The sequence below is a fragment of the Chiloscyllium punctatum genome, chromosome 19 (assembly GCF_047496795.1).
Source record: "Chiloscyllium punctatum isolate Juve2018m chromosome 19, sChiPun1.3, whole genome shotgun sequence".
Classification (NCBI taxonomy): Eukaryota; Metazoa; Chordata; class Chondrichthyes; order Orectolobiformes; family Hemiscylliidae; genus Chiloscyllium; species Chiloscyllium punctatum.
This window is the reverse complement of record NC_092757.1, coordinates 53766431-53787770: the sequence shown is the minus strand read 5'-3', so window position 1 is coordinate 53787770 and position 21340 is coordinate 53766431. Positions and strand designations below refer to the sequence as shown.

The 21340-nt window shown below is 45.8% G+C and overlaps 1 protein-coding gene across 3 annotated transcripts; it reads right to left on the bottom strand.

Annotated features, from left to right (window-relative positions):
• Positions 1-304: 304 nt before the first annotated feature.
• Positions 305-19596, bottom strand: rad51d (RAD51 paralog D). Of its 3 annotated transcripts, none has more exons than XM_072589423.1 (11): positions 19513-19596; positions 18702-19463; positions 16639-16700; positions 14484-14602; positions 11337-11418; positions 9844-9978; positions 9127-9222; positions 8833-8923; positions 3582-3652; positions 1532-1708; positions 305-925 (listed from the first exon to the last, which is right to left on the bottom strand). In XM_072589423.1, the coding sequence occupies exons 2-11, from the start codon at positions 18781-18783 to the stop codon at positions 821-823; spliced, it is 1020 nt and encodes a 339-aa protein (XP_072445524.1). In that variant the 5' UTR covers positions 18784-19463; positions 19513-19596; the 3' UTR covers positions 305-820. The 3 variants fall into 3 exon arrangements, with proteins under 3 accessions (XP_072445524.1, XP_072445525.1, XP_072445523.1); XM_072589424.1 differs by lacking the exon at positions 19513-19596 and adding an exon at positions 19489-19509 and having other exon boundaries at positions 18702-19430; XM_072589422.1 differs by having other exon boundaries at positions 18702-19588.
• Between the last annotated feature and the right edge of the window lie 1744 nt (positions 19597-21340).

Genomic DNA, 21340 nt, shown 5'->3' with positions numbered 1-21340 from the left:
CCCCCACCCCCCAATAGTATCCAAAACGGTACACTTATTGTTGAGGGGAATGGCCACAGGGGATCCCTGCACTGCAGGTTTGGAGGGATATGGACCAGGAGCAGGCAGGTGGGACTTCTTTAGTTTGGGATTATGTTTGGCATGGACTGGTTGGACCAAAGGGGCTGTTTCTGTGCTGTATGACCGGCATTGTTAATGTGGTTTCAGCTCCAGCTACAGGACAGTTGGCCTGTTCAATGTTCCAATCCACCCATTCCCAAGGTTCGAAAGGCAGATTGTGCAGTTACTGAATGCCAACAGCGTCTTTTTAGTGCACAAGGGTGATTTATTTATCCAAAAAATGTGCCAGGATTAAACTGCCCACCAACTCCCTATGATGGGGCAAAGGACGCAGCCTTTAAACTGGAACCTCACACTAGTTACATAAATGAATGCAAGTTGTTGGTTGTAGCTGCATAAAGACATCTGGCCAACCATACACAGCCATTCACTGCTTAACATCCCCTTGAAAACCACAACTTCATCCATAGCCAAGTCTATAAAGCTGTACACTGAAAACAACAAAATCCAAGGGTCTGATGCACCTGCTTCTGTACAGGCTGTTAAAATTTCCAAGATCTCTCCATCCTGCTACCTCTCTACAAGGAGGGAGGCTGACTCTAACACACCAGCCACAACATAAAGAATGGGCTTTGCACACGGACAATGCGCTGCCATGTAACTGCTCCTCCGCAATCTTCATCAACGCCACCAAATACATTCACTGCAATAAAACAAAATTCACACACAGCTCTCTGTTGACAGAAAGTCCAGCCAGGCTTCAATCTGCGTTGTCAAGGTCACCAGTAGAATGCTGGGAGGAAGCAGTTTGAGTGGTCAGTGTTCCACAGGAAGTGATGTCAAACTCTGTGCTTATTCTGGTGGGCTGAGGGAAATAAAACACACATGTACACACTTGAGATCAGGTTTTGAGATGCTTATAAGACAGAAAGTGAAAGGAGGGGATTGATAATGGAGAAGGGAAAAGCTAAGCTCACACCAATAGCATTTACTTAATGTTAACAATGCTGCTGAGACACCCCTTCCTCTCCAGAAGATGCTGAATGGAGGCAGCTCTGGATCATGCAAAGTTTGAGTAGGTGTCTGGATCGAGTTATTATCAGGAACAACGCCCCTCCATCCTAATTACACCATCAGGAAATAGTCACTCCCTCAATGTTTCTGATAGGGTGTGGTGTCAGCACCATCATCCCTTCCAATCTAGTTCTCCTCATCTAGATCAATGCAGGCCTGTATAGCAAGGTGATCAGAGTCTACCTTCAGCTTCAGTGAATTATAAGGTGGGAGGGAATAACACAGCAGTCGTTTTCATAGTTTGGAGCAGACAATCTTACTAATGTACAGAGCGCACCCTACTTACTAATGTACAGTGAGCCAATGTCACAAGGGGTTAGTGCACAACTGGAAAAGGAGGAAAAGTGCCACCCATTACCCCAGCTCCCCACACCCGTGGATTACTGGCGCCCCCTACCTGCCGAGATGACTTCAGTATAGTTGCTGTGCGCTTCATTGGCTGCACAGCAGCTCCTTCTGTCCCACGCTGGAGCAGGACACGAACGTTAGGAACGTAACTCCATGAGCGTCCCAGAGCTGGCTTCACTCCACCACCACCACCACCACCAGAGTCCTGGACCACACTATTGGTCACCTGGCAAGTGTGGAAAAGTCAATAAAAATCGGTGAACACAATCAGATCAACAGCTCTTTGCTGTTCACAGAGCTCGCTGTGTGGAAATCAGTTGCCACATTTCCCAGGTCAAATAACTGCATTTCGAAAGTTGTAAAATGTTCTGTACTGTGATTGTGAAAGGTGAAATGAAGGGGAATCTCTCTCTCTCTCCCTCTCCCCACCCCCTCTCCTTAACATAAATCTATGCCTGCAGGAAAGGAACAAATCTAACAACACAAGACTGGATAAGAAATCGATAAGAATCATAATAATAAAGGAACAATGTTTTGGACGTGCCTTTAAAATAAAAAAAACAGACCAAGGTGTTTCACAGGAGTGTTATAAAACAACTCAGAAGACTAAGCGACAAACAGAGATGCATGCGGTCAGCTGGCCATCAAAGAGGTAGGTTTTAAGGAATATTCCAGAGGAGGAAAGTGAGGGGGATGGGATGGAAGGCCAGAGTCTAGGGTCGTGACAACCACCATTTGTGGAGGGTTTAAGCTCAGAATAGGTTCGCAATATCAGAATAGGAGGAATGCTGATATGTGGCTGAAGGAGATTGGAAAAAGAGGGAGGGATTTGAAAACAAGGTTGAGATTATTTTTTAATTATGCGCATTGCTTGACCATGATCCACAAAGTTGGGGGCAAGCGAGATTGGTCCTGACAGGCGATCTGAACTCGGTGAGAGTTAAACCAGGGGTTTGGGACCTCCAGACTAAAGGTTGGAATGTGGGAAATGGAGAAAGTTGTCATCAACAGGTTGAGGCAGGAGAAGAGAGCACCCAACTGCCTGGCTCTCTTCTGTGGAAACATCTGCACTCGAATATCCATGGAGGTGAACGTGTGGGGTCCACCACCATGAATGAGGTCTTCAGCGATCAGTGGGTACCACACAGGCTGGAGTGTGTCGTCACATCCAGAAAGGACCATAAAATGTTTCCTTTACACATGTCTGTCAACCTTTTTTTGTTCTTAGAAGGCCCTTACAAGGCGGTGTCTAACCTGGTTCATATGTATTTTAATCAAATTAGAATGTGGGAAGCTAGCCTGAAGAGCTTTGGAATGGTCAAGTCTACAAATAACAAAGACATAAACCATGGCTTCAGCAGCTGGTGAGGTTAGCAAAGAGTGGAGCCAGGCAATGTTAGTGAGATGGAATCAGACATCCTTTTTGATGGTGTTGATGCACAGATGGATACGCATCTTGGGCTCAAATATGACACAAAGTCATGTCAGACTGGTTTAATCTCAGATGGTTGTTATGGAGTTAGTCACGAGGGAACGGAGGGGAGTAAAAACAACGGTTTCAGTTATTCCGACATTTAACCGAGAAATTTTCTTCACATCCAACACTGGTCTGTCCAAACAGCATCGGAGGAGGCCATTTTGCCCAATGTGACAATGCAATCTCTCTGAAAGAGCTATCTAATTCAGCTCAGGTGTTCAGCTTTTTTTTTAACCTGTAAAAGAGGATTTTTATGTACTTATCCAATTGGAAATTGCTGTTAAATATGCTTATATCATCCTTCCAGATAAAGCATTGCAGACCACACTAACTGATTGCAAAAAATAAGTTCTCTTCCTTCTGGTTTTTATATCTGTGCTCCCTCATTACTGAACAAGCTTCCTGTGAAAACAGTTCATTTTCAATTACTCCAAGAAAACCATTCATAATTCTGGTCACTTCCATTAAATCTCCACTTAACATTCTCTGGTCAGAGTAACTGAAGTTGCTCATCGTTTGTATCATTCTGATAAATCCTCGTACTTTAACAATCAAAGTTTTGTGTTAGGCCTTTTTTTCTGTTACACAAATCTATCCACATGTCAGAGGTTCCATTACTCACAATTACAGCAACATTCAGTTCTCTGGCAATTGTCTTCAGTTCCCTTGCAAGTTGCATCATGAGAGACATACCTAACAAAACAAAAATGACAAAGGCACACAAGTTGATTATTCAAAATTGAGGAGGTGCCTTCAGCGTTGAGAGAGAAAGCCGGTCGTGCAGATGTTGAGGGACAATGAATTTGTGCTGCAAAATGGCACCTCCTTACTTGGTAACCTCTCTAAAATAACTTGCTTCCTAAATCCCAGGTGGAATTAGCTCTGTTCAGCACAATTGTTGCAAAACCCCTATGTAGGACCACTGCTGCTGGCTCACATGAAGATTGTTTAATTAAAGCACAGATGGGAACATGCCATTGGACACATGGCCAAATCTGAGACCCAGGGAGATATGGGGACTCGGTCTCCAGGAAGACAAACCTCAGCCCTTCTTGGATCCCAATATTAGGAGGACCCAGTCATTATAGTTCGGTGTCTTTTCTCCACTGAAGGGTTTTACTCAAATTCAGTTTATACAAGTCATTTCTTGTTATGAGACATGAATGATCAGATTTTAATGAATTCAATTTTACAACTTGCCACAGCAGAAGTCAAACTCATGAGCTCCAAATTGCTAATTCAGTATTTGAGGTGGTAATGGCCTTGTGGTATTATCGTTTCACTATTAATCCAGAAACTCAGCTAATGTTTTGGAGACCTGGGCTCGAATCCCACCACAGCAGATAGCAAAATTTGAATTCAATTTTAAAAAAAAATCTGTAATTAAGAATTGACCACAAAACTATTGTTGTTTGTCAGAAAACCCATCTGGCTCACTAACGTCCCTCAAGGAAGGAAATTTGCCATCCTCGCCTGGTCTGGCCGACATGTGACTCCAGACCCACAGCAATGTGGCTGACTCTCAACTGCTCTCTGAAATGGCCCAGCAGGACACTCAGTTTAAGGGCAGCTAGACACTGACCAGCCAGCGACACCCACATCCCAGGAGTGGGGGAAAAAACAAAATCTAGGCCTTCTTATTGAACTTCTGACATCTCCTACACTGGGACCTTCTGTTATCTATTGACTATTTCCCTGTACCTTTCCTTTCTTCTTTTATAGTCTCCCACCCCCCCCTCTCCAATAGTCGGTGGGAAATTGAGTAATAAATTTGTAAGGAGATCTCAGTTGTCTGTCAGAATAATAGTGTGATTATGGTAGGGGATTTTAACTTTCCAAACATAGACTGGGACTGCCATCGTGTTAAGGGTTTAGATGGAGAGGAATTTGCTAAGTGTGTACCAGAAAATTTTCTGATTCACTATGTGCATGTACCTACTAGAGAAGGTGCAAAACTTGACCTACTCTTGGGAAATAAGGCAGGGCAGGTGACTGAGGTGTCACTTTGGGGACAATGACCATAATTGAGATTTTAAGAAGAAGAAGGAAGCATATGTCAGGTATAGTCAGGATAGATCGAGTGAATCCTTAGAAGAGTATAAAGGCAGTAGGAGTATACTTAAGAGGGAAATCAGGAGGGCAAAAAGGGAACATGAGATAGCTTTGGCAAATAGAGTTAAGGAGAATCCAAAAGGCTTTTATAAATACATTAAGGACAAAGGGTATCTAGGGAGAGAATAGGGCCCCTCAAAGATCAGCAAGACAGCCTGTGTGGAACTGCAGGAGATGGGGTAGATACTAAACGAGTATTTTGCATCAGTGTTTGTTGTGGAGAAGGACATAGAGGATATAGAATGTGGGGAAATGGATGGTGACATCTTGAAAAATATCCATATTACAGAGGATGTCTTGAAACGCATAAAGGTGGATAAATCCCCAGGACCTGATCAGGTGTACCCCAGAACTCTGTGCAAAGCTAGTGAAGTGATTGCTGGGCCCTTTGCTGAGATATTTGTAGCATCGATAGTCACAGGTGAGGTGTAGGAAGACTGAAGGTTGGCTAACGTGGTGCTGCTATTTAAGAAAGGTAGTAAGGACAAGCCAGGGAAATATAGTCCAATGAGTCTGACATTGGTGGTGGGCAAGTTATTGGAGGGAATCCTGAGGGACACGATGTACATGTATTTGGAAATGCAAGGACTGATAGGAGTAGTCAACATGGATTTGTGCATGGGAAATCATGCCTCACTAACTTGATTGAGTTTTTTGAAGAGGGTTGATGAGGGCACAGTGGCAGACGTGATCTATATGGACTTCAGTAAGGCATCCAACAAGGTTCCCCATGGGAGACTGGTTAGCAAGATTAGATCTCATGGAATAAAGGGAGAACCAGCCATTTGGATACAGAACTGGCTCAAAGGTAGAAGACAGAAGGTGGTGGCGGAGGATTTCTTTTTTCAGACTGGAGGCCTGTGACCAGTGGAGTGCCACAGGACCGGTGCTGGGTCCACCACAATTTGTCATTTATATAAATGATTTGATTGTGAACATAGGAGGTATAGTTAATAAGTTTGCAGTTGACACCAAAATTGGAGGTGTAGTGGACAGTGAAGAAGGTTACCTCAGATTACAACAGGATCTGGACCAGATGGGCCAATGGGCTGACGAGCGGCAGATGGAGTTTAATTCAGATAAATGTGAGGTGCTGCATTTTGGAAAAGGAAATCAGAGCAGGACTTATACGCTTAAAGGTAAGGTCCTAGAGAGTGTTGCTGAACAAAGAGACCTTGGAGTGTAGGTTCACAGCTCCTTGAAAGTGAAGTCGCAGGTAGATAGGATAGAGAAGGCGGCGTTTGGTATGCTTTCCTTTATTGGTCAGAGTATTGAGTACTCTGACCTGAGTTGGGAGGTCATGTTGCGGCTGTACAGGACATTGGTTAGGCCACTGTTGGAATATTGCGTGCAGTTCTGGTCTCCTTTCTATTGGAAAGATATTGTGAAACTTGAAAGGGTTCAGAAAAGATTTACAAGGAATATGCCAAAGTTGGAGGATATGAGCTACAGGGAGAGGCTGAACAGGCTGGGGCTGTTTTCCCTGGAGTGTTGGAGGCTGAGGGGGTGACCTTACAGAAGTTTAAAAAATAGGGTAGGGCATGGTTAAATGGACAAAGTCTTTTCCCTGGGGTCAGGGAGTCCAGAACTAGAGGGCATAGGTTTTGGGTGAGAGGGTAAAATTTAAAAGGGACCTAAGGGGAAATTTTTTTCACACAGAAGGTGGTGTGTATATGGAATGAGCTGCCAGAGGATGTGGTGAAGGCTGGTACAATTACAACATTTAAAAGGCATCTGGATGGGTATATGAATAGGAAGGATTTAGAGGGATAGGGGCTAATTGCTGACAAATGGGACTAAATTAGGTTAGGATATCTGGTTGGCATGGACGATTTGGACTGAAGGGTGTGTTTCTGTGCTGTACATCTCTATGACTGACTACAGGATGCCAGTGTCACTGACAATGCCAGCATTTGCTGTACATTCCCCAATTTCCTGAATAGCTTATTTCAGAGGGCAATTAAGAGTCAACCCCATTGTTGTGAGCCTTGAGTCACAGGTAGGCCAGGATAGAGGATTTACGTCCCCACAGGACGTTCGTGAACCAGATGGGCTTTGAACTATCAGTGATAGTTTTGTAGTTGTCCTGACTAACTTTCAATTGCAGATTCCTTTTTATTGCTTGAATTACTTGAGGGTAAATTCCACTCGCTCCCAAATTGGGAACTGAACCCATATCCCCAGAATAATTCCTTTCATCTCTGAATCAGTAGTCCAGTGACATTACCATTATGCTGCCATCTCCTCCTAGTTTTCTTTGACTTGTCCACTCAGGGAAAGGTGGAGTATGTTGGCAGCTGGTTACTGAATAGCATAACCACAATCCTGGCTACTTTATGTATACATCAGATTTCTGATTCCAGGCAGATCATTAAGTGATTTGCAGCCATATTCCCATCATTGGTCTCCCAACTAGGAAGTATATATCCTCCCTCAACAATCACAGGAAGACACATGACCTAAGTGAGTGATCCTTCACTGTCAATTATATATCCCTACACTCCTGCCCCATCAGCAATTAAGAAATGATTAGAAGTGCAATTTATTTAACATTGCTCTGACTTTTCTCACCTCACTATTACTCACAAGAATAACCTGGAAACTAATTTGTGATTCCTGGTGACCGCTGGAGTGACCGTAATGCTAAATCAGGTCATTCATGGCTAATCATGGGCCCCCTGGCCTCAGCTCACTGCCAGTGCTGTCCCTCACTGTATCTCAACTCCTCCCGGCTCCCTTCACCCACGTTCGGAGGAAACAACCTCCTGCTGCCATCACCTCAATTAGCTCGAGGGGCTGCTACGACTTTCCTGGCCAGCATTGTGTGTCCCGTTCACAATCCCGACCGGAAGGGCTCAGTGGCTGACCTGCTCCCGGACTGATGCTGCACCTAACATAGCTGCTAAATACCTGGGAAAGGGGCAGCACAGTGGTTAGCACTGCTGCCTCACAGCACCAGAGACACTGGTTCGATTCCCGCCTCAGGCGACTGTCTGTGTGGAGTTTGCACCTTCTCCCGTGTCTGCGTGGGTTTCCTCCGGGTGCTCCGGTTTCCTCCCACAATCCAAACATGTGCAGGTCAGGTGAATTGGCCATGCTAAATTGCCCATAGTTTAGGTCTATTAGTCAGGGGTAAATGTTGGGGAATGGGTCTGGGTGGATTACTCTTCGGAGCGTCAGTGTGGACTTCCTGGGCCACACTTAGGGAATCTAATCTAATCTGGGAGTAGGCCATTCAGCCCTCCAGCCTATTCGCCAATTTTTCATTTAAGATCTTGACAGGTTTGCATCTAAGTCTCACTTACCTACCATGGCTTCATACCCTTGAACAATTGTCGCAAATAAAAGTGTATCAGTCTCAGCTTCGAAGTTTCAATGAACTCAGCCCAGCAGCTTTTGAGGAAAAATGTTCCTACTTCCTTCTGAAGTGACACTACACATCACCCCCAATGTTAATTTTGAGGTCTTGACACCTTGCTCTGGAAAATAATGGTTCTCTCTCTCTTCTAATGATCCCAAACACCTCAAATTTGTGGCTTCTTCAATCTTTTGTACTTGAAAGGATTGTAAACTAAGTCCAGTCAACCTATTCTCAAGACCCTTTCAGTCCTGGTACATAGAAGCTGTCTCTCCGAACACCCTGGCCCCTGGTGGTGAGATTGGGAGTGAGCTGCAGGCACAAACCAAGCTCATTTGCCGAGCTTAAACTCATCGAAGCCGGACCCAGCCAAACTTTCGGAGCCTTTGATACGGCATCTCACCTTCGAGTTGATGACCTCCCAAGATGGAGGAGAGCAGAGCAGAGACCGAATCGATCACTACAGCTTTCACTGAGCAGCGAGCACCGGTCACCTGCAGAAACAATAGGAGTGAGCAGTATGGAGTCAATGGGGTGGGTGGGGAAAGGGGATCTCGGGAACGGCCACCCATGAACGGAAGGGAAACGAGCCTTGGAGAGCTGACGGGAAGATATGTAAAGTTCAATACCCCTGATATCCATCCCCCAGCCCTCACCTGTGTTCCCCACCACCTCCAGTACCCTTCCTGCTCCCTACCTGATGTGTGAAGCCTGTCCTGAAGTCCTGCAGTACATCCAGCAGGCGGTACACTTCAAACACACGCACCACTTCAATCCGCTGGAGAGCTTCACTCTGTGAAACAGGGAGGGAGGACAGAGAGGGAGAGGGACACAATTGTGACAAAGGAGGGGAAGGAAGGGGGAAAAACCAAACGCTTTGCAATTAAAAAGCACCCACCATGCCCCCAATGTTGTACACAGACAACGAGATACTTTCTAACTAGAATTAAACATGACGTGGAGGTGAAGGTGCCGGTGTTGGATTGGGGTGGACAAAGTTAAAAATCACACAACACCAGGTTATACTCCAACAGGTTTATTTGGAAGCACTAGCTTTCAGAGCGTTGCTCCTTCATCAGGTAGCTGTGGAGCAGGATCAGAATACACAGAATTTATAGCAAACGATCCCAGTGCCATGCAACTGAAACAAAATCTGGACCAAACCTAGATTATTGTTAAGTCTTTCATCTTTTAGAATGGGTTGCAGGTTTCAAATCATTAATATGCAAATCCCAGAACTTCCAGTCTCAGTCACAAAATAACTTAAGGTTCTATAAAAAAAAGTGTTATCTCAGTTCAGTCAATACATTAAAGGTGTGAGGTTAGAGTCTGACCTTCTTTAATTAAACAGACTTTTTTTGGAATGTAAGGGAATGCAGACTCGAACCTGAGTGGAAGTGGAGCCTTTTCCTACCTGTCCTTCCAAGTTGTTCACCTGCTCTTGGATCAGATGCAGAAGGCGAGAGGCACTCAGTCCCCCAGTTGAATCGATGTAGAGCACTCTCTGCTTCAGTTCACACACTATGTTCACCGCCAAGCTGAGGCATACCTTTAACAGTAAGTGACACGAGGGGTGAGGCTGCTGAAACACAAACTCAGTCCCTAAAGCCCAGCTCCCACAAACATTCACTGACATAAGCTCGCAGAGGATTGTGTTCACAAGATACGGTGAACAGGGACCCAGGTTCAATTCTGGTCTCAGGTAACTGTCTGTGTGAGTTTACACATTCTCCATGTCTGCGTGGGTTCCTCTCGGTGCTCCAGGTTCCCCCCACAGTCCAAAGATGTGCAGGTCAGGTGAATTGGCCATAGTGTCCAGGGATCAGTTAGGTGGGTTAGTCATGGGAAATGCAGGGTTATAGGGAGAGGGTCAGGGGACTGGGTCTGGATAGCTAGGTCTCTTTGAAGAGTCAGTGTGGACTCGATGGGCCGAATAGCTTCTTTCTGCACTCTAGGGGTTCTATGACATAGGCTGAAAAACCATCACACAACCAAGAGATGGCAGGAATCATGAATTATCTTGAAACACTTGCCCGGTTTACCCTCCAATGGAGTGGGCATGGTAGGACACTAATGTGGAAGGTCATACTGCCAACTGGCAGTGCCAGTTTTTCCAGCTCCATCACACTGCCCTGGGCCATTCTCTCCCCGCTGCTCAGTAGCAGAGGGTGGAGGCAGCTGGGTACTCGGTTTGGCTGGTCACAGGCCAATTGGTCCCTGGAAATAAACGGTGTAACTCTCTGTATCAATATCCGGTCAGCAGAGTGGGGTTGGGAAGGGCAGGGGGAAAACAGGCACTGAAGTCCACAGAGACAATCCCTCCACTTTGGTATGGGCTGGTTGCCAGGGCAACACCTGGCAGTGGGTAATATGGATGGTGGACAGGTCAGCCTCTCTCCCACTCCCACTCCCACATGGCTGCACCTCTGATAGAGACCCCTCACAGAGTAACCTCTCACATATATGAACAGATTTTTGATTCCACAACTGAGATGGTCTGCTCCCTAGGTACAAAGTGGTATCAACAAAAGATGTCAAAAACTATCTGGAATACCTATCAGTTGTGTCTGTCCACACCTCCCTCTGCCTCCCTTTGAGGCCTACCCTGGGCCATGCCTTGCCCTCCAGAAGAAAACAACAAAAGAAATACTATTAGGAGATGAGGGTATTCCAGCTCCCTGACAACAATGATACATTGTGCTAGGGTCTGCACTTAGCCTAGCGGACATTTCAGGGTCAGCCCAGTGGTGGCTACAGCAGGCTGAGATCTTTGCTGGCGTTGGCTGTGGAGGTTCAGGGGCAGGTTGGTTTTTAGAGGCCATTGTTGTGTGAGCTGACCCGCAATCACAGCAAGACATCAGTCACACCTTACAGCACGTTTGCTGTTAAAGATTAAACGGTCCTTACCTGTGTCTTACCACTGCCTGGTGCTCCGACAAACTCCGTTACCTCTCCAGTGTAAAGGCCCGAGTCCAGGAATGCATCCAGGCTGCAGTCAACACAGAAAACAAATCACAAGCAGCACTGAACATAACCAGACAGAATCACAGCCTTCTTACAGGACGCCATTTAACCCATCGCATTAGTGCCAGCTTTCCAATGAATGTCTCACTTATTTTCCCCACATTACTTTTGCTTCTTTTATTAATTAAAATTAAATCTGTGCCAACTTGTTCTTGATTCTTTCAGGAATCGGAACACCTTATTTACTGAGTCCCAGCCTCTCATGAGTCTGAATTCTTCAGCTAGGAATCCTCTCAGGTTAGAGGAAACCATCTTCATGAAATAAAATTCCTCATTCCTGGACCATTCTCACGAACCACCCCTGCACTCCCTCCAATGCACTCACATCCTCCTCAAATGCAGTGCCAATGAACGGACACAATACTCTAGCTGGGGATCACACGACAGTTTTGCATTATTCTAACAGAGTGGGTGAGTGAGAGAGAGGTCAATCCAAACTTCTCAATGCAACAGAAAAACAAAGTGGTGCAGCCAAAACTCTTGTTCAACATGGAGGTGATGAGTGAACTTTGTAAATTCCATTAGTATGCAATCTTTTGGCATGGGGTCAAAAAATGAGACCCCAATAGCTGCCAAATCCAGCACCCCGCCCCTCCTCACCCTGCCAAATCCAGCACCCGCCCCTCCTCACCCTGCCAAATCCACTACCCTACCCCGCTTCACCCTGCCAAATCCAGCACCCGCCCCTCCTCACCCTGCCAAATCCAGCACCCCGCCCCTCCTCACCCTGCCAAATCCAGCACCCGCCCCTCCTCACCCTGCCAAATCCACTACCCTACCCCGCTTCACCCTGCCAAATCCACCACCCTACCCCGCTTCACCCTGCCAAATCCAGCACCCCGCCCCTCCTCACCCTGCCAAATCCACCACCCTACCCTGCTTCACCCTGCCAAATCCACCACCCTACCCCGCTTCACCCTGCCAAATCCAGCACCCGCCCCTCCTCACCCTGCCAAATCCACCACCCTACCCCGCTTCACCCTGCCAAATCCACCACCCTACCCCGCTTCACCCTGCCAAATCCAGCACTCCATCCCAACCCCTCCCAAACCTGTCCTCAACACGGCCAAGTCATGACCCACTGCTCCAATTGCCTGACCACTTTTGGAAGCTGGCTGAAGCTACTGGACACCCAGTATTCAAACCTGGCAAAGCCCAGAGGTTCAGCCCGACCACCCCCTGTTCTCTTGGTGTGACTTGTACAGATCAGAGTGAGTAACAGAAGATGGAGACTTTATTCAACTAAAATCAAAATGAAAACCATCTAGGTTTCAAGTCCCAATGCGAAAGAAAAAATTCAAAAGTCAGAACCACAGAAAGAGGGGTGCTTAGCTCTGCATTATATCTTGAAAGACAGAGTCAAAAGTGAAGGAGAAAGTTACTCAGGTATTAAATTGCGATTTCGCCAAGAACCACAATGTACACACCGAGGTCAGGTAGGCACACATGGGAGGGAAGGAAGGTCATTGGTAGCCTGTGATTGTGGAGTAAATGCAGGGTACATAAGGAACATATAAACAGAATGCTCAATAACTTGTTACCCAGTTCCTATACTCTACCTCAGTCCCTCCCAGTCTCAGATCAACACTGCTCACTGACCTAGCTGTACTCTTTCATCTCACGATAAATCTGTGCAAAATGCCCAGGAGTACCTGGACATTAGCAAGGTAAACCTTAGACTGTCTGCACTGTTGTCTGCTGCTCCTTCTGCCTTTGTGTGAATGAGCAGAAAACAGGATGGGGTTTGCAGTACGTACAGCACAAATGATCCCAGGATTTAAGGAGTTAAATTAGGAGCACCGGTTACATAAATTTGGCCTAGATTTCCTTCAGAATTGAGCAGCTTGAAGGGTCACCTTATTGCTAATTAAGGATGCAATAGGACATATATGCAGGACAGCTGTTCCCTTTGGTGGTAGAATTCAGTAAGAGGGCATATATTGCTAAAATGGAAGGTAGGTAATTGAAGTGAAACAGGAAGATTTCACAGAATGATTACAGGGCTGAAGGAGACCATTCAGCCCGCTGCATCGGCACTAGCTTTTATTCACAGAAAGGGGCTTTTGTTCACAGAAAAAGGTAGCTGTCTGGAACACCCTTCCAAAGAGATTTTCATGGGACAGATGAACAGTTTGGAACTGAAATGGAAAGCTCTTGGTCAGGTAGAGATTGTAAAGGCTATGGAATGAAGATGGATAACCAGAGTTGATCAGCCACAATCTTACTGAATGATGGGACATGCTGAAGGAATCGAGATGGCCCACTCCTGTTCCTAACGTACAACATTCCAGCTTTCCTTTAAGGTGTGTCGTGTCATATCTAACAGTATTTTATGTCTCACGGTCATATACCTTTAAGAAACATGCCATTGCATTATCACTGTATCACAGCAAGTGACCTGATGGCAGATATAAAGGCTCCAGATTCCATCTTATCTTGGATCACTTGAAGCTTGATAGACTACTGAATACATGTTGTAATTGTACAGCTTAAATATGAGCCCAGACACTATATGCCTGGGCTGGTAATGTTTTTGTACAAAAGATGGCTGTAGCAAAACATCTGTTGGATTTTTCAACACCAAAGTATCTGCACCCAGTTTCTGATATTATGAAAGATTACAAAATATTAGCATATCATGTAAAGTACCCTAATGGAAGCAAATTACATTACCTGCATAGAAGTGAACATGTGAATTAGGAGAAGGCCATTCGGGCCTTCAATCCTGCTCTGCTATACAATAAGATGATGGCTGATAGGATCATTGCCTCAATCCACATTCCTGCTGAACCCACTATACACTTCGCTGCCCTCGTTTGACAAGAATCTCTCTCCCTCTGTCTTAAAAATATCCAATGACCCACCTCCACCGCTCTCTGGGGAAGAGAGTTTCACAGCCTCCCTGTTAAATAGAAAGTGACTATTTTTAAATTGTATCCTCTAGTTCTAGTCTTTCCTTCAAGGAGAAAGATTATTTTAGCACCCACCCAGCCTAGTCCCCTCAGGATGTGGTACGTCTGAAACTCGTACCTCCGGTTACCAGTTGACAAGATGGCCGTGGAAGCCAGCAGCTCCTCATAGAGATCTGCCCCATTGGAAGGGAAGGGGGAATACTGGGCAAGCAGCACCCGCCTCACAGCGACCAATGTCTGGGGAGACAAAACGTTTCAGTATTAGCAAACACACCACGAGCAGATATCCAGAAACAGCACTGAAAACAAACAACACAACAGTCCACATTCAAACTCCATCTTGGCGGTTAAAGAATTCGATTTCAATTAAAAACAAACTCTGGAAAGCTCCAAACGACAGGTTGCCAGATTGCTGACAACCAAATGACTGCAATAACAACTTATACAGAGCAGTCTTGATTATCCAAACGACACGGACGGGGAGTATTTTGTTTGGATAACAAATCTTTGCCAAGCATCCGGACCTTGCAACTGTGTCCGGATAATCCAAAACTCGGATAATCGAGGTTCCTCTTTATTTATATAGTGCCTTTAATGTCTCAATGCATTTCACAGGAGTATCGTAAACAAAGTACTTTTTTGTTTTTACTTCAAAAATATACCTTACTCATAAAATTTTTTTTTATATTATACACACACACACACACAATACATAGTCACAAACAGAGTTTGGTTCTGTACAGAAGCATATCAAGGAAACAAACCAACATTGGAGTTTGACTCTATCCAAATGAACCAAAGACATCTCTTACTTGAACACATTTACATATATTTGAGGCACTGGAAAGGTCCGACAGCCAAACAGATCCCCATTTGATTTCGCAGAAGGACCTCAGACAGTGGTCCTTGCCCAATGTGCCTTGGCGGCAGTTACCCCAAACTTTACTGTATCTCTCAGCACGTAGTCCTGGACCTTGCAAGGAGCCAGTCTGCAAAATTCAGTCAAGGTCATCAACTCCTTGTTCTGGAAGACCAACAAGTTTCGGGTAGACCAAAGAACGTCTTTCAGAGTTGAACGTTGTCCAAGTACAGTTGATGTTTGTCTCAGTGTGTATTAGAAAACAAAGTATGATGTGACACCAAGTCATTGAAGGAGATAGGTCACTGCTATCCTTTGGAGAAGGAAACCTGCACTGTACATGATTATTTTCCCATATCTATGTGGATGATTCTTAACTGCTCTCTGAAAACCTCTACTAATCCACTCAATTCTATCAAGCCCTGACTCAGGGAAACTGAGGGTCAACAATAAATGCTGGCCTTGCCAGTGATGCCTCACAATCGGAAAACCCTTTAAAATGCCAACCTGCTCTAAGCTAGTGCAGTGCTCATTAACTCCAGGTGATAATTCCTTGGTAACTATCAATAAATTATAAAGATTTAACACACGCAGATCTCAAATATTAAACTGGGTGTCTTTATACTATCAAGCTGGTATCAACATTCAAAACAGTGCCCATGGTGACTTGGTACAATGAAAACAACATTTCTCTCAACACTGGCAAAACTAAATAATTCATCATTGACTTCAGAAAGAAAGAAGGAGAACACGCCCCTAACTACATAACGGAGTGGAGGTTGAGAGGATGGAGAGCATCAAGTCCCTCAGAGTGATGAAAACCGATGATCTGTCCTGGACTTCCCATGTAGATGCGACGGCCGAGAAGGTATTACACCTCTTCAGGCAGCTCAGGGAATTCGGCATGTCCATAAGGAACCTCACCAACTTCTACAGGTGCACCACTGAGAGCATTCTGACCGGGTTCAGAATGGCCCAGTATGGTAACTGCACTGCCCAGGGCCGTAAGAAACTACAGAAGGTTGTGTGCACAGCCCAGACCATCCACGGACTCTACTCACATGGCTCGTTGCCACGGAAATGCTGCCATCATCATCTAAGACCCATCACATACCGGTAATGCTCTCCTACAACCTCTTCCATCAGGCAGAAGGTACAGAAGCCTGAACACATGCACCAACAGGGTCTGGAACAGCCTCTTCCCAGCCGTTATTAGACTAATGAATGGACTCTCTAGCCTTGAATAATACTGATCTTGCTAACATTGGTCTCTGTACAATGTAATCTATATGACTCTGTCTAAGTCTTTCTACAACCTCTGATCTACACATCTTGCTAACCATGAACTGCCTGTATTGCTCATAAACAAAGCTTTTCACTGTACTTCAGAACACATGACAAATCAATCAATTACCTTGTAGGAAACAGAACATTTCTGCGCCAGGTCTTCAATATCTGCAGATGCCAATTGCACAACTGAAAAAGATTGAAGTGAGCATGAGTCTCGATTAGGGGGTATCACATCCTTAATCCCAAACTCAGCAGCCCCAGTGAGGTACCTTCATGAAGTTAATGTACTATTCTTGTCCCTGATCAGCATGAGACAGATCGTGCACGGCTCATTTGTGTGGACCAGAAGTCATGTGATGGCATACAGTACATCAAAGGGTAGGTGGAGTAGTGGTCACATCACTCAGCTAATAATCCAGAGAGTCGGCCTAATGTTCTGGGGACATGGCTCAAATCCCATTGCGATCAACAGCGAAATTTCAATCCATTAAAATAAATCTGGAATTAAAAGCTAGTTTAGCAGTGACCACGTATTGAGTATAGGAGTTGGGAGGTTATGTTGTGGTAGTAGATGACATTGATTAGATTCCCTACAGTGTGGAAACAACTCAATACCGACCCTCTGAAGAGTAACCTACCCAGACCCATTTCCCTCTGACTAATGCACCTAACGCTATGGGCAATTTAGCATGGCCAATTCACCTGACCTGCACATCCTTCAATTGTGGGAGGAAACCGGAACACCTGGAGGAAACCCATAGAGAGAATGTGCAAACTCCACATAGGCAGTCGCCTGAGGCTGGAATCAAACCCAGGTCCCTGGCGCTGTAGGCTGCAGTGCTAATCACTGAGCCACCGTGTTGCTCTAAACAGATTGGTTATGCTACACTGAGAACGCTGTGTGCAATTCTAGTCGTTCTGCCAGAGGAAGGATATTGTGAAACTTGAAAGGGTTCAGATTTTACACGCATGTGGCCAGGTTGGAAGGATTGAGTTATAGGGAGAGACTGAATAGGCTTGGGGCTGTTTTCCCTTGAGTGCCAGAGGCTGAAGGGTGATCTTATACTGGTTTATAAAATCATAAGAGGCATGGTTAGGGTAAATAGGCAAGAACTTTTCCCAGTTGGGGAAGTCCAAAACTAGAGTGCAAATGTTTAAGGTGAGAGGGTGAAGATTTAAAACGGATCCAAGGGGCAACTTTGTCACACAGAAGTGGTGGAGGCTGGTACAATTACAACAGTTAAAATGTATTCAGATAGGTATATGAATAGGGTAGGTTTAGAGGGACATGGGTCAAATGTTGGCAAAATGAGACTAGATTTGTTTAGGATATCTGGTCGGTATGGACGAGTTGCATCGAAGGGTCTGTGTCTATACTGCACAGCTGTATGTAACCACTGGTGACTGTAAAACCCATCTGGTTCACTAATATCATTTAGGGAGGGAAATCTGCATTCCTCGTCTGATCTACATGTGGCTTCAGACCCACAGCCATGTGGAATCAGGTAGCAGTAATAAATCCTGGCCTTGCTAGTGAGACCTACATCCTGTGAATCTGAAAAAAAAACTCAGGTCCTTGAAACTAAAAGAGGTGGACGACTTGTGACAGAATTAAACCAGAACTGAATTGGAAACCAAGCCATGGGATAAACCCTGTTCACGCTCATATTGCATCTTTAAAGAGGATATCATCCTAAGGCACTTAACGATTAGAAGTCAGGGGCAGGTGAAGATTTCTGTATTTTTATTGGGGGTGGTCTACCTACTCTGTTCAGGCAGATTCCTAAAGTTTTAATTACATTTTCAATCACCCACGTTCCCTCATGTCAAACAGCCCTTTCCCGTCACCAACAAAGTGATAAAAGAGAACAGTTTCTTCTGGGTTGCTGACGTGAAAAAAAAGCAACATTGGAGCGCGTCCAATCCTTACTGTCACCAACTGAATTGCAGCGAGCTAAAAGGCTGGCGAGATTCAGCTTGCATGGGGAGTTAAGGTGCAACTCAAGTTGAGGCGTGACAGTTCTTCTACAAAAACACTCCGTGCAGCATTTACAGGGTTTATGCTTCAACAGGCCTGTGAGCGGCAGGAGTCTTCCTGAGGTTGTGAAAAGCAACATAATGTAAGTGTACCTTTGCGTGTATCAGGGATGAGTGGAGAGGGGACATGGTTTCCCGCTTTCTCCTTACCTGTTACTACATTCTGGTCCCTCAAAGCCTGGATGAGTTGAGCGGTGGCTCCAGGACAAATCCCCTCCCGGAGGAGCACCATGAGGGAGGGATCTGTAAAACCAGCAGCACTCTGCTTTCTCGCCCCACCCGGTTAAATATTTCTCCTTCCTTCCAGATGTCTCTCCCTCTCACCCCGCTTTCTATCTATCTATCTGTGTCTGTCTGTCTCTCTCCCCCTTCCTCCCAGTTATATCTATCTGTCTTCCCCTCCCCCCGGGTGTGTGTATCTCCTCCCCCCAGCCAGCGTTGGGTGTATGTACCTGTCTCCCAGTCTCCCGTGTGGGTGTATGTACTGTCTCCCGTGTAGGTGTATGTACCTGTCTCCCAGTCTCCCGTGTGGGTGTATGTACTGTCTCCCGTGTGGGTGTATGTACCTGTCTCCCAGTCTCCCGTGTGGGTGTATGTATCTGTCTCCCAGTCTCCCGTGTGGGTGTATGTATCTGTCTCCCAGTCTCCCGTGTAGGTGTATGTACCTGTCTCCCAGTCTCCCGTGTGGGTGTATGTATCTGTCTCCCGTGTGGGTGTATGTACCGTCTCCCGTGTAGGTGTATGTACCTGTCTCCCAGTCTCCCGTGTGGGTGTATGTATCTGTCTCCCAGTCTCCCGTGTGGGTGTATGTATCTGTCTCCCAGTCTCCCGTGTAGGTGTATGTATCTGTCTCCCAGTCTCCCGTGTAGGTGTATGTACCTGTCTCCCTGTCTCCCGTGTGGGTGTATGTATCTGTCTCCCGTGTGGGTGTATGTACCGTCTCCCGTGTGGGTGTATGTACCGTCTCCCGTGTAGGTGTATGTATCTGTCTCCCAGTCTCCCGTGTGGGTGTATGTATCTATCTCCGGCACTCGCTACATTTTCCCGCCAGAAATTGGCACCGTGTCGAGTTAAGTCACTGAGTGATGTCATTGGTTTAAACAGAAATGAGCCGACTCCGTAAATACTCGCATAAACCGGCCCGGCAAAACAAACCACCCACCGTAAATACCCATCACATCCCGCCTCTCCAACTCGTGCTCATTGAAACTTGGCAACAACTGGAGCAGGAGCTCAGCCCAGGGAGTGCAGAACCCAGGGGCAAATCACAGAGTGAATCACCGCCCCTTTCCCGTGGGGTGGGTACATAGCACAGGGTCCACTCCTCCCCAGGGGCAAATAACACTGTGCTGCAACCCCCCTCCCCAGGGGCAAATAATACTGCTGCAGTCCCCACCCAGGGGCAAATAACAATGTTTTGCAACCCTCTCCCTGTGGCAAATAACACTGTGCTGCACCCCCCTCCCCAGGGGCAAATAACACCATGCTGCACCCCCCCCCCCTCCCTGGAGCAAATAACACTGTACTGCACTCCCCTTCCCTGGGGCAAATAACACCATGCTGCACCCCACCCCTCCCCAGGGGTGAATGACACTGTGCTGCTGGATTATTGGGACTGTATTCACTGGAGTTTGGAAAGATGAGAGGGGGATCACATTGAAACATATAAAGTTCTGGCAAAGCTGGGAATGTTGGATGCAGGGATAATGTTCTTCCTGTCTTCGGTGGGGAGGTGAGGGGGGAGTGATCCAGAGCTGGGGAAAGAAGGTCTCAGGATCTCGGGCAGACCATTTCAGAATGAAATGAGGATACATTTCTTCACTGAGAGGGTGATGAACCTGTGGAAATCTCTACCATATAAGACTGTGGTGTCCAAATCATCGAATGAATAAATAGATTTCTAGTCACTAAAGGCATAAAGGGGTATGGGGAAGTATGGCATTGAGACAGCAGATCATTCATGAAATAACGAGAATCCAGAGAAAGTATATTCCTGTCAGGGTGAAAGGAAAGGCTGGTAGGTATAGGGAATGCTGGATGACTAAAGAAATTGAGGGTTTGGTTAAGAAAAAGAAGGAAGCATATTCAGGTATAGACAGGATAGATCGAGTGAATCCTTGGAAGAGTATAAAGGCAGTAGGATTATACATAAGAGGGAAATCAGGGGGGCAAAAAGGGGACATGAAATAGTTTTGGCAAATAGAATTAAGGAGAATCCAAAGAGTTTTTACAAATACATTAAGGACAAAAGGGTAACTAGGGAGACAATAGGGCCCCTCAAAGATCAGCAAGGTGGCCTTTGTGTGGAGCCGCAGAAAATGGGGGAGATACTAAACAAGTGTTTTGCATCAGTATTTACTGTGGAAAAGGATGTGGAAGATATAGACTGTAGGGAAATAGATGGTGAAACCTTGCAAAATGCCCAGATTACAGAGGAGGAAGTGCTGGATGTCTTGAAACGCATCAAGGTGGATAAATCCCCAGGACCTGATCAGGTGTACCCTAGAGCTCTGTGGGAAGCTTGGGAAGTGATTACTGGGCCTCTTGAGAGATATTTGTATCATCGATAGTCACAGGTGCGGTGCCGGAAGACTAGATGACTCTATGACTCTATCACGTTAAATGACAGAGTGGGCTTGATGGGTCAAATGGCTTGCTCCTGCTCCTGTTTTTGATATTTCTAAGGTATTTGACTGTGTCCAGAAGCATTTAGTGAGAACCAAATTAACATCAACAGCATATTCACACTGTTGCTGTTGCAATCCTTTCACCTCTACTATCCGAAATTG